Source organism: Sebastes fasciatus, chromosome 2 (genome assembly GCF_043250625.1).
Source record: "Sebastes fasciatus isolate fSebFas1 chromosome 2, fSebFas1.pri, whole genome shotgun sequence".
Taxonomy (NCBI): Eukaryota; Metazoa; Chordata; class Actinopteri; order Perciformes; family Sebastidae; genus Sebastes; species Sebastes fasciatus.
The window spans coordinates 10,521,040-10,541,570 of NC_133796.1; the positions used below are offsets into that span (position 1 = coordinate 10,521,040).

The window sequence follows — 20,531 nt, forward strand, 5'->3', positions numbered from 1 at the left end:
TATTACAACACAGCCCTCTGGAGCAGGGGTCAGCAACCTTTACTATCCAAAAAGCCATTTTAGGCAAAACACAGTTTACAGTCTAAGTATATAGTATATAAGTCTAATGCAGTGAGGGCCAAAGAGACAATGTACTACGGAGTATTAGGACCACTTTGAGGGAAAAAATCTGAGATTTCCAGAATAAAGTCATAATATTACGAGAAAAAAAGTCATAACTTTACGAGAACAAAAAAGTTGTAATATTATGAGAATAAAGTCATAACTTTACAAGAAAAAAAGTTGTAATATTACGAGAATAAAGTCATAACTTAACGAGAAAAAAAGAAAATAACACGTAAAATTACTACTTTATAATATTATGACTTTATTCTTGAAATCTCAGATTTTTTTTTCCTCAATGTAGCCCTATTACTCCGTCAATGCTGGTACATTGTAGTAGTTCTAGTTTTACTTAAGTAAGGAACCTGAGTACCTCTTCCACTACTGATTTTATTTATGAGGAGAGTGACATGAACTGGTGATAGTCCTGATAGGAGTCATTTCTACTGAACGTCCCTGACCTGCTAATGAGCTTCAGAGAGACCTGCATCTCTAATGGGCCTGTCATATAGAACGCGGTTTGCGCTGCGCTGGCCGCTGGGTTCAAAAGTTTAGGGCGCCAAAAGTTCAACCAGTTTGCTGCCGCGGTTTCAGCTGCGTGCTCCGCTACGCTTTGCCACATTCTATGTGAAAGGCACGTTAGAAAAATGGCGTGTTTTGCTCTGATAAATCAGCGTATTGGAGAGTGCTGATGCTTTCGTGAAGTTGACTGCTTTGGTATTGTGTCACTGACTGTCTGTTCCCATCCCAGCTCAATTCAAAGCTGCTTTAAAACTATCAATTAGACGGATTTAGTCAATTATGACAATAATTAGTTCAACAATGTCAGATTTATCTTATCTATGCCAGATAATTAATCAATGTTGGAATGCATGAACTGTTTGTCATTGTTCATTCAAGCTTTGCAGACTTATTTGCGAGCGTATAACAGTTATCTTCTTCTAGTGATATGATGGAATTTTTAATTTGGAATAATTGAATAATCGTGATTTTATTTCCACTCCGTCTCTCAGTCTTTGCTTCTTGTTTTTGCAACAGCAAAACCTTCGCTATCCTCATCACCATGACAACCAGAAGCGGATGAGACTATCTTAGCTTTCTGCCATTGTATCTCACCAACAAAGTTGCTGCTGCACAACTTTGATTTGGTGGGAATAATGTAAAAAGAGATAGGATAACTCTCATAGTGTTTGGCTCCGGTAAACAGAATTTAACACATCAAGCTACTGGCTTCCTGTTGGGTCTTATCAGCGGATGTTTTGTCTCTTGGGTTTATATGTTGAATGAGCAGAATGGGGAGGTATTTAGAAAAGGGACTGCACAGAGATCCCATGGTTCAATCGATACGTTAGGGCCGGGGAGGAATAGAGGGGGAGATGGGATGGTGATGGAACTGGCATGACTTACAAGATCGTACTGTTAAAGGATAAAAAAAGAGTTGAGAAACCATCACAGTCGAGGTTTCCGGAGGCAAAACGCTGTCTGCAGCGTGGAGAGCGGAGAGAGATTAAAGCAGCTGGTTCTTTATTTATCAGGAGGGAGGAACGCTGCTGTGCGCCTGCACCGCTGTCAATCCATCAAGATCGTTGTCAGCTTTTTCCTCTGGCGGTGGTGCTCAAACAGCAGTGCCACGACTAATGGAAACAGGAAATCAAACCATTAATGGGATTTACTGATGGCCGTTTTAATTGCCTCTGAAACTAAAAAGTGGATTAATGAGAATAATTGTTTTTATTGCAATAAAGCGTCCAAAACAGAAACAACACAGACACACAAAAAGGTGTTTCATTGTTGTAGTTAGAGCTAGACCACAGATCAGAAGAGAGGAAAGAGGAGGAACAACTGGGCAAAGTGGGAAACTGCCTCGAGGTCCTGCACCCTCAGGGACGAACCCTAAACCCCAAGTTTACTGTGTGGCAGCTGGTTTGTGGTAATTGTCATATTGAGGGCCGTCACGTGGGTCCTGCTTTGTTACCTGATCTTGAAGATTTGTGTCTGTACTCTAGTTTTAAGACCTTCATTATGTCAGTTGGCATTATGCCTATATGTTAAATATTCCCCCAAAAAAATCTTTAATTTCCTGTAGTGGGCGAGTCCGATAAAAAAAAATCTGGGGCTACACTTGACTCACTGACAGAGCGTGAGCAGTGGGATGGGACATCCAGATGTGCAAAGCTGATAAAGACCAATCTACACAGAATTGATACTTAAAGGGGAACTGCGCCCATTTTCAAAATGCATACATGTTATTCCTATTAGTCTAAGACAGTCGAGAAAATATTAGTAAACATGAACAACTCTCCTCCCAAATCCTGCTAAAACTCAAGCTTGTGATGTCATAGGGTATACAGTGTGGAGCTGCTCCATAGACAATAAACAGGAAGACATGTTCTAGTTGACACTGAGAGCAGCCAGTTGAATGATCTGAGTATATAGGAACATTTTCTGTTTCACAACTGAGAACACTACAATAATACGACAATAGAATAAAGCTCATTTGGGTATAAAAAAAAGAAAACAAACATTCTGTGGGTCCATAAAATCAGTCTCCCATTAATCATCTATGGAGCAGCTCCAGACTTTATACCCGATGACATCACAAGTTTGAGACTTCTCTGGTTTCTGGCTTTGAGAGAGAGTAGCTCATGTTTACACGTATTGATTGAACTTTACTAGGTCATGGAAATAACATATTGGACTTCTTAATTTATTCCCCTTTAATACAGACGTGAAGGAGGTCAACACTTATGCAAACAAGTATTTTATATTTGTAATTGATTTAGATCACGCCTCAGAGTCCTCCAGGAAGAGCTGGAAAACGTTGCTGAGGAGAGGGACATCTGGAATTCCCTGCTTAGCCTGCTGCCCCCACGACCCGGCCCTGGATAAGCGGAGGAAAATGGATGGATCGATTTAGATCACTTTGAAAAAGATCTGCTTTCACTTTGACATTCAAGGTTGATTTTATGTTGATCAGAGTCAAAGAAGTCACATTAAATTGATTTAATTTTGATTCAACGTATGATTTTATGTGTTTAGTCAATGCTGTAAGACAAAAAAAAAACATGTCGGTCTGCAACTAACAATTACTTATTCATTATCAATTAGTCTGCTGGTCATTTTCTCAATTAATTATTTGGTCTTTAACGTGAGCAAATTGTGAATAGGATGAGTATCAAGCATGTTTAAAAAAATGTTGTGTTTAATTTCTTAGCAGTATGTTCGAAACAAATGATAAGTAAGGGATAATGTACAGCGAGCGGGTCATTGTCGTGAAATAAACCCCTTCAGGGCGATGTAAGACCCCTCCACTCGCATCGCCCTGTCGGGGTTTCCTTCTCAACAATGACTGGCTGGCTGTACATTATCCCTTACTTATTACACGGCTTTGTTGAATATTCGATCACGTCGTTCTATGGTCTGTGATTTCTTTATAGCAGACCGTTGCTATGGATAGCAGACCGTTGCTATGGGCGCAGAGCTGATGTGGGACTCTGGCGGACTGTTTTTGTGTCAAATTATTGATTTCTTAAGTAAGTAGCCGTGTAATAAGCGGGATAATGTACAGCCGGCGGGTCATTGTTGTGAAAGAATCCCCTTCAGGGCGATGAGAGACCCCTCCGCCCGCATCGCCCTGTCTGGGTTTCTTTCACAACAATGACCCACTAGCTGTACAGTATCCCTTACTTAACAAACAACCAGCACTCAAAATGTACATTATGATTTTTTTTATTATTATGAGAGAAATATGACTTTACATCACCCCAAAGGGTGAGAATAAAACATAAATAAAACATTCTTACAAAATGTTGCAATAGATCACAAATGAAACAATTTTTTTTTACACTTGATTTGTTTTATACATAAATCATATTTACATATTTGTCTTTGCCCTTTTTTTTTTTTACAATGTTGGGAATGAAACAATTCTGTACCACTTTTACAGTACAAACATTTCCTTCGTTTCAAAGCAGAGGTATAAAAGCTCTCCTCTTGCTCTCTCCTGAGAAGACGCCGGGTTCTACTCTAGTGCATTTTATCGTTAAGATTTAAGGCTACGCAGGGTTCACCTGATGGACACACTCGTCTCGTGGACAGCCCTATCATCATCGGGGAGGGAGTTCATTTTCCTGACTCGTGTCTGCTGATTGTCCTTTACAGAGAGAGGTTTGTGGTTCTGCCCGGTCGCTCCCTCCGACCGTTAGGCCTTCTTTATTTCCACATTAAAGCTGCTGCTGACTGGTTTCACTGAATAACCAATTACAGTCTCTGACAACTTATTTGTTTCTGCAGTCAATTACAAATGCCGTGGGGAAAATGTCACAGAGTGTGAGAGCCCACGCTCATCACATTATCTCTGTACGGCAGTGACCCGCTGAGCAAAATATGTCAATATCTCACAGCAGGGAGAATATGTACAAAAAAAAAGAGAAAGAAATGTAAGAAATAGTTTCATACTTTCTGGTTGTTGTTGTTGTTGTTGTTGTTGTTGTTGTTGTTGTTGTTGTTGTTGGTGTTGTTGTTGTGTGGGAGGGAGCTAATTTAGTCATAGGTGCAGTGCTCCCTAGTGGTCAAAACACACCTAAAGCGACGGAGAAAAGGAAGAGAAGCCCATTCCTCTCCGTTTCTTTGACAGGATTACACCAAAGCCATAAACAAAAGACATGAAGCAACTAATTGGCTGGCCCCGTAAGCCTCTTAGAAGACACACTATAATAAACCAGCCCGGACATGAAGTCAAATCCTCAACACAGTTAACAAACAAGCACTTAAACACGAGACAAAAGAGGCAGCAAGAAAAGCAGTTCAGTGGCGCTGCTCTGTGATTCACTGGAAAAGGGTTCTTCTGTTTTTTTTTTAACTTCCTACCTGTCCAGCAGGTAGTGTGTGTGTGTGTGTGTGTGTGTGTGGAACACAGTGTGGGCTTAGTGGGGATAAAACACAGGCTTCAAAATTAAGACAGGTCACCCTGGAAACATAGCATAAAAGATACCGGCCCCTATTTTCATTTCAACACTAACAAAAAGGTCTGTTATGTACTTTAACACATTATTATGTCGCTTTGGATCATTGTTGCTTTTCATGAGCATCAGTGCCCTCGATTAAAAAAAAATCCACAGAATACAAAGATCTCCTTGATTGATATCTCACACTGATAATCAACATATTAGGACCAAAGTGCTCAACAACACTGATGAGTGTTGATTAATTTGAAATGATCAGAGACTCAGGCGGGACCTGCTGAGCAGGTTTAGTCATTAGACGTCCAGACGGGGACACACAGCGTCATTTGGTTGGGTTTGTCCTTTCTCACTTTCTCTAACCAGCTAAATCAACATCCTCCACTTCCTGAAACCATCATCCGTGTGCATCTACAGTGCAGAGTCTATTATCAGAACTGAACGAAGGGAAGTTGAACTCTTTAAAAGACAGAAGCCATTAGTATGCTACCTGCGGAGTTACATGCAATTAAAAGACGAAGGAAAGCTCCACTCCTCAGCGCTCAGATGAAGGATGAGGGCTGCATAAAAGCCCATTGACAGGCAGATAAAGCAAGGATCAAGCTAATACCCATCCACGGCTCCAAAACACACTAAAGGATATGAATTGATCCATTAGACGCCAGAAGATATGTCTCGGTCCTTTCATTACTGTTGAGTCTGGAGAAGGAGACGCACACATCTGAAGAGTTTCACTCCAAAATGGAGATATCCATTATTCAAATAAATTAAAACCTAGCCAAGGAACAAGATTGATGGCGTAGAGTCTTTATAGAGGATTACTGAAGGTATTTGAATCCCATTTTGATTACTAACTGGAGGCCAATGGGCGCAACCAAACCTGATTTTCAAATAGGGAGTAAAGGAATGCTATAATTTTCTTTCAATGTGGATCTATATGGTAGCATTTCTGAATGAAAAACTGTTTTTTTTTTTTTAATTGAGACACTTATTTCAGGCAGATTGTCCTCTGTGGTTTCAGTCTTCTATTAACCGTCAATAAAGATGATTAGGAGTGGTGAGTTTCCAGTTCCACATGGAGCTTGTTGGCATTCCTATCTGTTTCCAAGTGGCATTTGGGGTACGTCTGTGTCTGTTGGTGTGGAACGTAATACCAGGATGGACTGTTGAAACGTCGGGGCCACAACAAACACACAAACAGAAAAAGGCAGTGGAGCCTGTGACACAGTTGGCAGAGCTTGTGAGGCAGCCGACTGTGAAATGCTTTCAATTTGATACTCACACATTTATAATTCTTCGAAATGAATCTACTGTCGTGTAACCATGGTGTCTTTGGGAAAAGAAACTGTTGTTGTTTTCTTCTTTTTTTTGGAAACAGAATACCCAAAAATTATATTCCATGTACTACAAGTATGTACACCTAAATGCACACCATGACAGAATCCCTAAAATATTTTACTTTCCAGAAACTAAAAACTGTGGATTTTAAAATACAAAAACATTTTTTCAACTTTTTCTTGCATGTGATGTTAAATTGTAACGATACGGGGAAAAAGTCTTTCTGAGGTGATTTTAAAGGTGCTAAAAAGCCTGGTAGTACACTGAAGTATTACGTACGCAGATGGATATATTACTACTTGGCAGTAATACATTCATCTGTAATGGCTGTGATGAGTTGATGATGACGAGGAGGAGGAGGAGGAGGAGGAGGAGGAGGAGGAGGAGGAGGAGGAGGAGGAGAGCCACTTCTCTCAGCAGAAGAAGATCTCTCCATCCAGAGGAGGCTCTGGGAGGTGCTGGGGATCTGGAGGGAGGAGAAGAGAGGAGTCAGTGTCATTGTCACTAGAGAGGACTCTTACTTCCTGTAAGAGGATTCTGGTGTCTGATTATTCTCCAGGGAGAGTTAGTGAGCAGCGCCGCCCTGCTTCACACTGATCAAACCTTCAGCACATTGAGGAGTGAAGCCGCCTCAGTGAGCAGCCTAATGTGCTGCATGTTCACTCAGAATGATCGCTTCATATCTAGAAATGTATTTTCACTCTCAAGCCTATCAATGAGTTTCATATTAAATGTATTTTGTGTGCATCCTGTACTCTTCATGTATCGTTGTGCTCAATGTGCTGCTGTTCTATAAATACAGGGAGACAGGTATTTAAAAAAAATACCAAATGTACATACAGTAACTATACAATATGTTCATAAAGTCATACCCAGGTGTAATCAGAGCCAATCAGAGCCAATCAGAGGCATCTCCAAACCAACTTCAGGGTGTTAAAGGTGCTAAATGCGAGATTGGGAGCATTTATGTTGCCTCAGCATAGCTCTCAATATGACGACGGCCAAGCCGGCGGGTCGTAGCTAACAGTGCTAACAGCGTTGACAGTGAAAACATTGGCAACTCTTCTAGCGGTCGTTTTCGAAAAAGCACCGGAGTTTCCACTCTTTGCTTCTTTACTCTTTGCGTGAAATACTCAACTACCAGCTTCAAACTATTATGTAAATGTGTTAGTCAGCGTATATGCTAGGTCTTTACATTTCTAAAATTAGAATTACTGAACATATACAGTATTATCTACTATTCTTAAAAAGTAAATGGGATACAAATACCATATCCAAACTCATAAACCTTTATAGGCAATATCTTCACAACAACAAAGTCAAATGTTAGGCCTGCTGCCACTCATCCAAGTCAACGTCAACACCAATTATTTGGCTGGTTGTTTGAAATATTTCCATCCAAGCTGAGGCTTAGTCCCCCTGAACATTTATCTCTGTTCGCCCTCCTAGTCACACCTGATCTACAGTGCATTAGTCTACCCAGCATGCACTGCACCGTGAAACACAAAGGGAATCCTTGAAATGTTGCGCTCAAACGTGGGATCAATTTGTCGCTCTGAAAACAACTGAAGACTTGACGTATTCCTTCATCTAATCTGAAGACTCACTGGAAGACAACTGAATAATTAAACTAAACGTGAACCCGCCCGCTCTCCCTCATATTCACCATTCTCTACCTGCTGTCGGCGTGCTCCCCCCTTTGCCCTTCTTCTTCTTCTTCTCCTTCTCCTTCTCCTTCGCCTCTTTGCTCTTGTTCTTGGCCAGCTGCAGCAGGCTCTTTGAGATCTGGTTGTTGGCGTCACTGCCTTTGAGGTTGCTGGAGGATGAGGTAAAGGGATTGAGGCCTTTCCCTTTGGGCTTAGACCGCTGGGGCTGCAGCCTCAGCAGGGAGGAAGATGAGGAGGAAGAGAGCTCCGACGGGTCCAGCTCCAGAGACTGGGAGCTGCCGGGGAACTGGGATTCATCCGACGTTGTGGAGGGAGTCCTCTGGGAGTAAAAATTAAGAACAGCTGTTAACTACATCTGTAAGTGAATATGTATGAAAGGTGCATATTTTAAGTGCATAAGAGATGAGCATAAATGTTTCCAGAAAAGAGTTTAATGGTGGAAAATAAAAAAAAAATACAGGTGTTGGCATAAAAGCCTGGTAATATACTGCAGCTCTGCTGTTTGGCTGGAGATGCAGCACTCTTTGCTATAGTTAAACGGTTTCCAAGAGCTTTTTTGAAATCACTTTCAAGAGGACCCAGGTTCAAGTCATCCATAAACACCGACCCTGCTGAAGAGTCATTGAGCAAAACACTGAATCCCCCCCCAGCTCACTGAGTGGTCCCCTGTTGCTACGGGGCAACAGAGAGGCACAGCAGATCATCTCATCATTATTGTTGTTAGCATCTTTAAAGAGTCCCTGCTCACCTCAGACAGCCGAAGCTCCTCCATCTTCTCGAGCTGCCGCTGCACGGCCTCTCGGTCCCTCTCCAGCTTCCTCTGGGCGTCTCTCAGCCTCTCCAGGTCCTTCTGGTACTCCTCCTTCCTACTCTGCAGCCCCTGCTTCTCCTCCTCCAGCTCCCGGTGCTGCTTCAGGACCTCCTCCTCCTGCAGTGGTTAGAAGGTGCGTTGATGGATTTATTGAAATTGTACAGTAGAAAAGATACAGTATGTTTTCAGAAAGTTAATTAATGATTGTGTTCATTGGTATTACGAGTCTGTAGGTCGAAGGCTAGTGCTAAGCTCCATTAGCTGAGATTGAATGAATGAAAACTGTTTGCAGCCTGGGAGACTGGAAACTGTATTTAAAAAACAAAGTAAAACATTCATTTTCTACCTGAAACTTCTGTTTCATGTTCATAGATAAATTAATTATCGATGCTCATTCAAGCTCACATTTAGTCATATGTCTCCGCTACGGCTGTCGAAGTTAACAAGATAATAACGCCAGTAATTTCTTTAATGCATTAACGCAACTTGTGATTTTTAGGTTGTAGCGGGCTCAGTTTTAAAGCAAGAGTGAAGATAAAGGAAGGAGGTTAAATAACGCTCCAAACTAGATTTAAGTTTTGACGAAGAAAAACTGTCATGGCCATTTTCAAAGGGGTCCCTTGACCTCTCAAGATATGTGAATGAAAATGGGTTCTATGGGTACCCACGAGTCTCCCCTTTACAGACATGACTACTTTATGTATTCACAGCTGTTGTTGCCTGTTGGTCTTGAGTTTGCCATGTTATGAGTTGAGCATATTTTTTATGCTAAATGCAGTACCTGAGGGTTTCTGGACAATATTTATCATTGTTTTGTGCTGGTAATTCATTTTCAATAATAACTATATACATACATTTGCATAAAGCAGCATATTTTTCCACTTCAATGTTGATTAGAGTAATAAATACTTGACAGATCTCCTTTTAAAAGGTACATTTTGAACAAATTTTCAATTAATTGTGATTAAATATTTGAATCGATTGACAGCCTTAGTCTCCACCTATCCACCTCACTAACAAATGCATTTTAACCAGATTTTAAAAGTACATTTTAGTCCTTCAGAGATAAATGAACTCTTCCTGAACACAAGCTTCCTACTGTGTGTCAGGAAAAGAAAAGTAAGAAAAGAGAAACATGGCAGTCTAGATTTCCCCGATGTTGGGTAAATGATTTAGTGTCTGAAAAACTATTACAGTATTTTACAATTGCTTTGCCTCAATTTTCACAAGAGTTTCAATCATTCTCAAAATCCTTCTCAAATCTTCTGAGTCTGCAGAGGCCCGTTCCTCAAGATGATACAAACAAAAATGAGAAAAAAAGTGGCATTCAGGCAGAAGTCAGTATTTGAAAGTAACTTTAAGGACTTTACTGCTTCACTTTACTTTTTCTGTGCTTTAACACAGTTTGTATTCATGGTGCTAAACCTGATTTCAATCAGTTGTAAGTTTAAATCATCTAAAATACAGGAAGCTACAGTAACACTATAAGGCTGGAGAGACTACTGTAACATCAAACCACAATTTACACGACTGTAACAGACTTTGATTACTGTCAACGTCTGAAAGTAAATAAAGAGAAAATAAATTGCTTTCGTTTTGTAGCAAGTCAGTTTGGCTCTTTGCATTAAAACTGAGTCAAGGCAATTGTCAAATACTGCAGTAGACTTCTGTTACTGTATGAGAGTGGCATAACATGAATGTGACAACTAGAATTACAGCCTTGTGGTTTTATTCCTCCGCCAACCAGTCAAGTTGCAGTTTACATCCACGTCTGTCCAAAAGGTCATCATTTTATCCTGAAATTGTCATAATTAGCATAATGAATTCTTGAGCTATGGCCAAAAACGTGTTTTGTGAGGTCACAGTGACCTTTCACCACCCAAATCAAATCAGTTCATCCTTGAGTCCGAGTGGACGTTTGTGCCAAATTTGAAGAAATTCCCTCCAGGTGTTCCTGAGGTATCATGTTCATGAGAATGGTACGGACGGATGGACAACCCGAAAACATGATGAATATATAAAAACACGAATTTCAATTGCAGTTGTTGGAAAACCGTGAACTAAAATTGCATATTTATGAGGATGCAGGGCAGGCAGCCTAGAAGGCCTCTACACCTTGTTGTTTAGCCGTTCACAAGTCATCAGCAATGTGAGTTAGCTGGCTTAGTATGCTAGCTTTAAGCTAAACTTTAAGCCATTCTTAAACCTTTCTACCACTACTGCCATGTCTTGGCATTCTCCTTAGTTTTTATTTGACCCTGCAGCTTTTATCTCAGTGAAAATAAACTTAAAAAGACAGTTGTGGAATTGTTAGGGTTTTTCCACTCAGCCTGTCTTCACTGCAGGAAACCCTGAATATCTTGCACAATACTACGACGTCATTTATCAGGTAAGAATCCTGTACAAGGTTAATTACTACAGTATGAAACCATGCCACGGGGGTTACATTAAGAATTACAGCTGTCCAGAAACACATTAATAACTCATAGTTACCTGTACGTGCATCAGCCCCTCCCTTTCACTCAGCTGCTGTTCCCTCATCTCCCACTCCTTCTCCCTTCTCCTCTTCTCCTCAGCGTGAGCTGCCTGCTGTCTCTGCAGGGAGGCCACCTCCTGCCGCTGCTTCTCCAGGCTGCGCTGCTTCTCCTGTTCAATCAGCGAGCTGGGCCTCGAGGACGGCTTCGTCAGGGACGTGCAGGAGGAGGAGCGCTCGCTCAGGGCCTGCCGTTGGTCCTCTATGAAACTGTCCTGCTGGACCACCACGGCCTGGGATAGACACAACCAGAGATAGATTGGGTCAGACACACCACTCAATAACAGCAGAAAGCTTCACAGAGCTGCAGCATTTCAACTCTGATCTGGAGCACATGTATACATTATGTGGAAGCCGTCTTACCTGCAGAGTGCTGAGCAGGAGATGCAGATTGGAGACGCTGTGGAGGACCTGCTGTTGGAGAAGAGAAATCACTGAGCATCATGTAAACTGAAAACATCCTGCTATCTGTTCTTGTCCTGTCCTTTTCTGTTGTCTGTTTGATGCGGTCTTTCTTATTAGTGCACTTGACTTCGCTTGTTAAAGTGCCACCATGGATGGCAACACTGCTTCATTTTAAACGTTGACTTTTGCTTTTTAACAAGCTCCGGCCGTGGATTTCATGTAATATGAATTCATCGGCGGACTCGTAGACAAAGCCGGCATTAAACCCGACTTGATGTGTTGAAGTGATGTGACCTTTTCTCCATTCAAATGCTGACAAAGAGACAAGGCCAGCGAGCGTTCAGCTGCCACCGGTGTTTACTCGGACACAAAATGCCCCAATTAATGTTCGCAGAAAACAGCATTTATGACACAGGACATCTGCAGGAAGTGTCGTTGCATCAAATATAAACACGGCATGGTGTCCGTAAATGTCTGTATAACAAATAGGGGGTTGGAGAAATAATCAGAATATACAGGAGCAGCATGTTTTGCAGGTTAAAACAAAACGGACTCTGTATTTTCTGTTAAATAGTTTATTGGAACTGTCCTTGGCCTGTTTAACTATGAATGCAGAAGTGTCTGAATTAATCTGTGTTTCTGCATCTTTTCAGAACTTCTGCATAGTTCATTCATTTATAGAAACAGTGTTAGCAAACACATTGCGTATCTGCTTTTCAGCTTTCGGAACAGAATGGAAACAGTGAATAAATGCGGGCATTTTGGTGAAATATCTTCACAACTTCTGGATGGAATGCCGTGAAATTTGATATAACATGTTCACAGTGCCCAGAGGATGAATCCTACTGACTTTGGTGGTGCTGATGTTTCCTCTTACACACCATGAGGTCAATATTTTCACTTAATTCGTAAAATATCTCAACATCCACCAGATGGATTGGCACGTCTTGTACACACATTCACGGCCCACATACGCTGACTTCTAATAACTTTGGTGATCACCTGACTTTCCATCTAGAGCAGGGGTTTTCAAAGACTGAGACTGTGGGCCTCCCCCCTTAAGCCAAGTTCACACGACATGACTTTCAAAGTCGTGAGATCGCTGTTCTGTTCACACTACACAGTCTACTTCTGTCTTTAAGTCATCGTGGTTTTCACACTAGATAATCGACCGGCGACAGGAGGTCACACATTACAAGATCTTTCAACAGGAGGAATCCCGATGAAGTCTCCAAACTACATTTTGTCAAGAAAACACACGCGAGAAATACACGGTGTGAATGAAATGTGCTGTATAAGGTTTACTTGCTTGGAGAATATTTCTGTGGCATTTATGTGATTTTTAAACTTTATGTTTTTATCTTGTTCAATTCTACTGCTACTGTACTTCCTCTATTCTCATGCACAATTGATTTTCATCTTATTTTTCATTTGAAATTGGTCTTAAAGCTTGCTCTCATAGAAATGCTTTTATTAAATAACTTCTTCCTTTTACAGTTTACTTGCCACGTGTTTTAGTTTGCCTTTTGTTTTTTATTCATTATGTGTATATGTTTCAAATGATGACGAATGTAATGTGTCTAACTAATACAAACATCTACAGCACAACAACTACTGCTGCTGCTGCTAGTGTTTCAGCTGATACATGTATTGATGCTGCTGATAATGATGATGGTGGTAACACAGAGTTTGGACAGTTTCCATGTCAACAGCAGCTCTAATGGAGTTAGAGACGGGAAGTCAGCGTTACCTCACTGTTCCTCTTCAGCAGCAGCAGCAGGTTGGCGTTTCCTCCCTGCACACAAACACAAACACACACACACACTAAGTATTGTACAGAGTAATGCACTCACATACACACACATCTTCTGGTGTGTCTCATTGTACGTGCGCGGTGCATACTGTACAGTGTATATGACTGAATGTGATTATAGCTGCACATGTGGGTGTGCTGTAAGAATCTAATTGCATCCGGGTTTGATTATGTATGACTGATACTGGAATACAGCAGTCTGACACTTACTGTATTTTAAATAATGATGATGGCTTAAACGTGTCTACAAATTTATATCCCATTTATAAAGAAAACCATAAAAAAAGGGGAATATAATAGAAAGCGGAAAGCTTGAATTAACTCTTGTTGTATCTTTAATGATCATTCTGACTCCTGCAAACACTCCCTTCTTTTACTGCTGAACCCCCGTGATCTTTGGCTCTACGCCCAGGATGAAATGTAAATAAAAATCAAGCTCTGCTCTTTTGTTCGGATAGTAGAATTAACAAGGACTGGCCTGATGTCAAGTTGGTTCAGGGACAAAAACGAGAACGCTTTTGTGAAACAGCGTCGTACAGTAGCTCGCCGCACTAAAACATTTAAGAAACAATTATGTGCTGCTGGATATCTGCAGGATAAATGACTACAAAGGCCAGCATCAGTGCACAACTACAATAGCAGCATCTAAAGGCCGCCCATTAATTTCCATCCGCTATTGAATTCTTATACAACTGATGGTCGCCATTGGCAACGGGCCCTTTGCGGGAAGAGTCAAGAGGCTAATTCACTGGTGGGAGAGAAGTGGCTAAATTCATCTTAATGGTGTTGTTAATGTTGGAGGACAAATGCACCCCCACACATGGCCTCAGGTTGTGGCTGAGGCGTGGGGGCGGAGCGGCTTCAGAGTCGGGAATAATTGGGTGCTGGGATGCCGACCTTCTTTAAAACGCTGTCAGACTCCGTTCTGCGCAGATCTCCGGCCGTATCGTCACACTCGTCGCCGTCTCCACCTGACATAAAGGGAAACCACAGAGAAGAGGATGAACCAGGCAGCAAATAATCCATGTTGAGGTCTACTACTGCAAGACAATATGATGACAGAGGCACAATAATATGGAAAATGTATAATGTATCTTTTAAATTTAAATTTAGTATCAATCTTTTATTATATAAACTATTAACATCTTAACAACCCGACGGCCCGCTGGTGGGCCTGGCCGCTATTCTGTCTTTCAGAAAAGGTAGCGGGCTCAGTCTTGAAGCTATAGTGAAGATCATATGAAACTAGAACAAGTTAGTTTGTCGGGGAAGAACGCAAAGTTGCGATACATTTTGGTGAGGAAAAACTGGCATGGCCATTTTCAAAGGGGTCCCTTGACCTCTGACCTCAAGATATGTGAATGAAAACTCTGAGATGAGCAGAGTGAAAACTGTATCTTATTAGATAAAACAAAAAAATCGCAATACTCAGCATATTGCAAAATCACAATAAAAGTAAGTATCATGATAATAACATATTTTGAAGCTTCTTGTGATTCCCACCCCCCAAAAAAATCTCATCTGGGAATTATGTATAACATGTTTTTGTAATAATTAGGGCTTACAAAGATAACGCAATAATAACACGTTAAGGCAAATTCGTTTTCAAGCCACTAATTTCTTTAACGCATTACCGGAACTTGCGATTTTTAGGTTGTAGCGGGCTCAGTTTTAAAGCTAGAGTGAAGATACTGGCATCATATGAAGCTAGAAAAAACCTAAAGAATCAATTGCTGTCAGCCATGTCATACTAGCTTGTCGTGAAGGAGGCAAAATAATGCTCCAAACTTGCACTAAATTTTGGCGAGGAAAAACTGGCATGGCTCAAGATATGTGAATGAAAATGGGTTCTATGGGTACCCACGAGTCTCTCCTTTACAGACATGCCCACTTTATGATAATCACATGCAGTTTGGGGCAAGTCATAGTCAAGTCAGCACACTGACACACTGACAGCTGTTGTTGCCTGTTGGGCTGCAGTTTGACATGTTATGATTTGAGCATATTTATTATGCTAAATGCAGTACCTGTGAGGGTTTCTGGACAATATTTGTAATTGTTTTGTGTTGTAGTTGATTTCCAATAATAAATATATACATACATTTGAATAAAGCGGCATAATTGCCCACTCCCATGTTGATTGTTGAAGAGTATTAGATACTTGACAAATCTCCCTCTCGATTGTTTGACATAATGCCTCTGATGTTTATATTTGTTTCTGCGTTTTGAACTAAATAAAATGTAAAATATAGTTTAAAAGCATCACACTGATAAAAACGTTGTGTAGTTCTCCAGGTACTTCTACTGATGTAGAAGTCTGGACCTTTTCATGGCTCAATATCTGCCACAGTGCCGGTAGAGTCCCACTCTGAGCTCGCCAGCTACCAGTTCAGAGGTATCGCCCCGGGCAGTGTCTCCCTCAGGAGGCATCAGCTCTGCTGTCCAAGTCCCCGTCTAAAATGTTTTATCCAACTGCACTGAAAAGGGGCATTGTGGGAAAAGCGCTGGGTGTGGTGCCCTGCTGTTATGTGACCGCTAAAAACCCAGCAGTGTCACCACACATTTGCAGTTTCAGCCATTGAGTTGATGCGGTTATCCGCAGCAGCAGGTCAAGGTTCAGTGTCTTTAGTGGCTGTTACAGGCTTCAGACTACATGGCCGGTCTGCACACATCTCTCCATGTAAAACAATCACGCAGCAGCAGACTCACTCTTGCTGCTGTGCATCTGATGACTGTCGAAGCCGCCGAAGGTCTCGGCCCGACGGGGCAAACACGGCGCCGGCCCCGCGCCTCCTCCCTCCTGGACGCTGGCCATCGCTCCGCCCAGGCTGCCGTTCACCAGCCCCTGTAACGTCTCCACTGTGACACACACACACGCACGCAGAGGCAAACATCAATGTCAGTAAGTGAATTATCCTGGCTAACTGTGTTACAGTTCAGCTCTGCACTCATGAATCCTACAAGGCACTTCTGCTTTCAACCTGGTATTGGCTCCTGTTGCTAAGCAACTATTGACAACCTGTTTGAACCGCAGAGCTCTTTTGCTAAAAGTTTAAATATCTTAACCATCTGAAATGAGACATATGCAGTATTAGTATCCACATATGTATATTGTAGAGCGTGCAGCACTGTGACCTTTCCACTGAGAATAATGAGAAACAAACGTTGCTGGTGGATTACGACTCGCAGTAAAACACGATAACCTCGGCAGAAGAAATTACATTACTGCTGCCGATTCACATATCAAATAAGGACAACTACTGCCCCGGGCTTTAGAGGGAGGTGGAAAATACATTCTGTAATGGTGCAGCTAAACCTTCCCTGCTAGTTTCAAAAGTGGAAACCATTAAAGAAGTTCTCCTTCATACATCTTTCCTGCATCAGAGCAGCAAACAAATCTTCGTTGAATGTCAGTTACACAACCTGTAGAGTGTGAAACAGATTCCTGGGATTCTGTGATCGATTACTGTACACCTTTTCGTGGAACACAGTTTGCCTCCAGCAGTAGGAAGAAATCATTAAGGGCTAGCTGCATCTGTGCAGTTTCTTAGTCTTCCTCACGTAGCTCACAGCTCTGACCACCTCTCAGCACCAGCAACATCGGTACATCCAATACACCAAGAAATAGTGCTTGTAATGTTTTTCTTCATCTTATTCAGTCAATAATAGTTTTTCTACATTTTGTTTTTAAAAGACCACGAAATTATTATTAGAATGCATAAAAAAAAAATAACACTTAGTTTTACAGGTTTGCAAATGTCATAGTAATTAGGTGATAATTAGCATGTAACCTATTTGAAATTTCTTTGGAATTACTGCCAAATTACCCCAATATTTACCTCAAAATATGTAAAAAATTACTTTGTTTGGCTGTCTTGACTTGAGACTTGACTCTGGAATTTTATTATTATTATTTTATATCTATTATAAAAATTATTTAATAATTATATTCCACTATTTCCCAATAAGCAGTAATAAATAGCTGGTAATTTATTTAATACATTTCCAGGAAAAGAATACAAAGTTAATTGATTTGCTTTATTTCCATGTCTGCTGATAAATAGATAATAATTGGCAAATAAATTATTTGAAATTTCTTAAAACACTCCCTGAATCATCACATTAGCTACCAGGTTACATTTGTGTAGACAATAAGTCACACGATGGTGAGATTTGTGCCTGATCAGAAGTGTCTTCTATTAGTTTTGGTTTTCCACCTCCGATTAAGAGCAGCCGCTTCTCAAGCCTAAGGGCCCTATTTTAACCATTATACGCTATTTTGGCATATCATTATTAAATCATGTTTATAATAATGGAATTTTCGATACATTTTGAGGTAATTTGCTAATTATCACCTAATTACCATGAAATTTGCGGACCTGTAAAATGAAGTGTTACCCAAAGAAAAATGCTAAAATATTTCTTCTACTAAGTTGAGAGTCTAGTAAATATTTCATTATCTGAAAAATATATAAATATATATATATATATATATTTTTTGCAGCAGTTTTATTTTTCAGTCTTGGTAGATTTCCAAGATTATTTAAATTTAAAGTCAACTTCATGTGCAGAAAATGTGGTGTGCTTCTCTGCCTTTCTCCACATTTCACTCTCTCTTTGTCACAATATGCAGCGTCTCTCTCAGTTCACACTGCTTTCTTCTCATACACATTTGATGAACAGGGCTGCCAAAGCACCAAGCAGAGCTGGAATAAAATCCTAAAACACACTCTGACTCCTTTAAAGTCTCCCATACACAGGGGGTAAAGGGCTGAAAATCACAAGCGTAATTAATAATATAAATGAGAGCTCTGCTGTGATCGGTGTAGATATTTCAGTAGCAGGGTCTTGCTATTGTGCATGTTGGCTCACTGGCTTTCTGTTACACTTTGTGGAACAGAGCCATTGCTAATGTTATTTGTAACAAGTGAGTGCTTTTCCTACTATGACAAGTCAAAATGTACCCTATTAAAAAGGTCTATAATGCAAAAAATTGCAAACTCTGCTGTTCTTTTGTTCTTGGATAGTTTAGATTAAAGCACATGTAATGGATTACATTATTGATTAAAAAGCATGTTAGGAAAATTGCACATACGGTGCTGAAGGGGAGACGTGATGCAAAACAGTGTTGTAAAAACAATGGGAAGATAATTATTGTAGCGTGGCTTTAGACTTATACTTTTAAAATGATATCATCATCTCCAATGTGGTCGTCGTGTTTTAACGAAAAATAAATCCTCTTGGAAATCACGGAGAGAATACTCTCTTTGTAACTCCAGAACTTGCCTGAGAATCATTACACTTTCAAGTCTGTTGTCTCATTATCAAAGTAATCCAGTGAGAGTTGTCTGTACAGCCATGGGTACACTGCAAACAGAAACTACTAATAGCTAATTCAGCATGCTGTATTAAAACTAAAAAAGGGCCCAAGCTGTAGCCCAAAGCTAACAAACTGACTCCATGGCACCATTATACTTCCTGTTTACTAGGAGGGGCTGGAGGTAAGGGCGCCGTTTTGATTTTGTCTGAGAGGGGCGGGGTTGGGGGTGTTGGTAGGGGGGCAAAGGGACAGGGCCTTAGTGTTGTCTAACATTTGTGAAAGTTGACAGAAATGACATTATTAATTGATGAAAACCTCATTCGTTCATGTGACATATGACTATAGGGAAGTTTCTCAGCTCTAGGATATGTCTAGAAGGTAACACGCAAATTGTGAAACTCGCGAGATGGTTAAGGTTAGGCATTGACCTTGAATAGTTAAGGTTAGGCATTAACCTTGAATAGTTAAGGTTAGGCACTTTAGGAAAAGCTCGCTGAGTAACAGCACAGACATTATAATCACACTCTTCCTCCGTCTTACCTTCCTCCAGGGCGTCCTTCATGATAGACGCCCCCCTGGGCGGCTCCAGGGCGCACGCTGACCTGAAGAAAGGCTGGACCTGCCTGTCCTCGCTTGGGCTCAAGCCCTCCCACATCCCCCTGAAGAGCCGCACCTTCTCCTCCAGCAGAGACATGATCTCTGTGTCCTTCTGCCTCAACAGATCTGAGCGGCAGAGACAGACAGGAAGAAAAGGAGACAGACGATGAGGAAAACATTTCAACTTCTCGCTGTTTTTTTTTCCACACAAACACTCTAAATGTGTTTCTCTCACCTCTCATCTCCTTGGCTTTAGTCTCCAGTTGTCTCTTGTCATCTTCCGTCTCACTGGGAATCCCTTCATCCTCGTCCTTATCCCTGTCCAACCAACCAAGGAAAAGAAAAAAATCAAACATGATGTATTACATCTAGTAAATTATAGAGGATTATGACACGGCTTTGTTGAATACTCGATTCTGATTGGTCAATCACAGCATTCTACGGTCTGTTATTTCTTTATAGCAGGTCGTTGCTATGCATAACAGACCGTTGCTATGGCCACAGTTTTGATGTCTGACTCTGGCGGACCGTTTTTGTGTTAAATTATTGATTTCTTAAGTAAGTAGCTGTGTAATAAGCGGGATAACGACAGCCAGCGGGTCATTGTTGTGAAATAAACCCCTTCAGGGCGATGCGGGTTGACCCCGACGCAAAGTCAGGGTTTATCTCTCAACGATGACCGGGTGGCTGTAAATTATCCCTTACTTAAACATCTACAAACCATCCTCTACAGCATTTCAAAATCGACATCACTTACAATATCTATGTATAAATCTACAAATAGGGATAAAACAATAAATGTCTGAAATGAATGGCCAAAGATGTTGATAGTTGAATAACAAAAATGCAAAAGAAATTCACTATTTTCTGACATTTTCTAGGCTAACCCATTCTTTTAGAAAGGATTAAAGAAAATAATCATTAGCTTCAAGTCAGGGCTGAAATCAAATCAGTATGTAAAACACCGACACCACAGGACACCAC

At 40.9% G+C, this 20,531-nt stretch overlaps 1 protein-coding gene across 7 annotated transcripts in view; it reads right to left on the bottom strand.

The window, feature by feature from the left end:
* Positions 1-3,813: 3,813 nt before the first annotated feature.
* Positions 3,814-20,531, bottom strand: part of akap13 (A-kinase anchoring protein 13) — a 129,472-nt gene continuing 112,754 nt past the window's right edge. For 4 of the 7 annotated variants that reach the window (XM_074661433.1, XM_074661415.1, XM_074661377.1 and 1 more), the window contains 10 exons: positions 19,783-19,865; positions 19,491-19,673; positions 16,340-16,489; positions 14,528-14,601; positions 13,568-13,612; positions 11,776-11,826; positions 11,373-11,645; positions 8,817-8,996; positions 8,078-8,387; positions 3,814-6,867 (listed from right to left, as the gene is read on the bottom strand). In XM_074661433.1, the coding sequence (XP_074517534.1) occupies positions 6,815-6,867; positions 8,078-8,387; positions 8,817-8,996; positions 11,373-11,645; positions 11,776-11,826; positions 13,568-13,612; positions 14,528-14,601; positions 16,340-16,489; positions 19,491-19,673; positions 19,783-19,865 (1,402 nt within the window). In that variant the 3' untranslated portion in view covers positions 3,814-6,814. Of the gene's footprint in view, positions 6,868-8,067; positions 8,388-8,816; positions 8,997-11,372; positions 11,646-11,775; positions 11,827-13,567; positions 13,613-14,527; positions 14,602-16,339; positions 16,490-19,490; positions 19,674-19,782; positions 19,866-20,531 lie in introns of all 7 variants that reach the window. The other 3 variants (XM_074661422.1, XM_074661396.1, XM_074661407.1) reach the window with 2 other exon arrangements.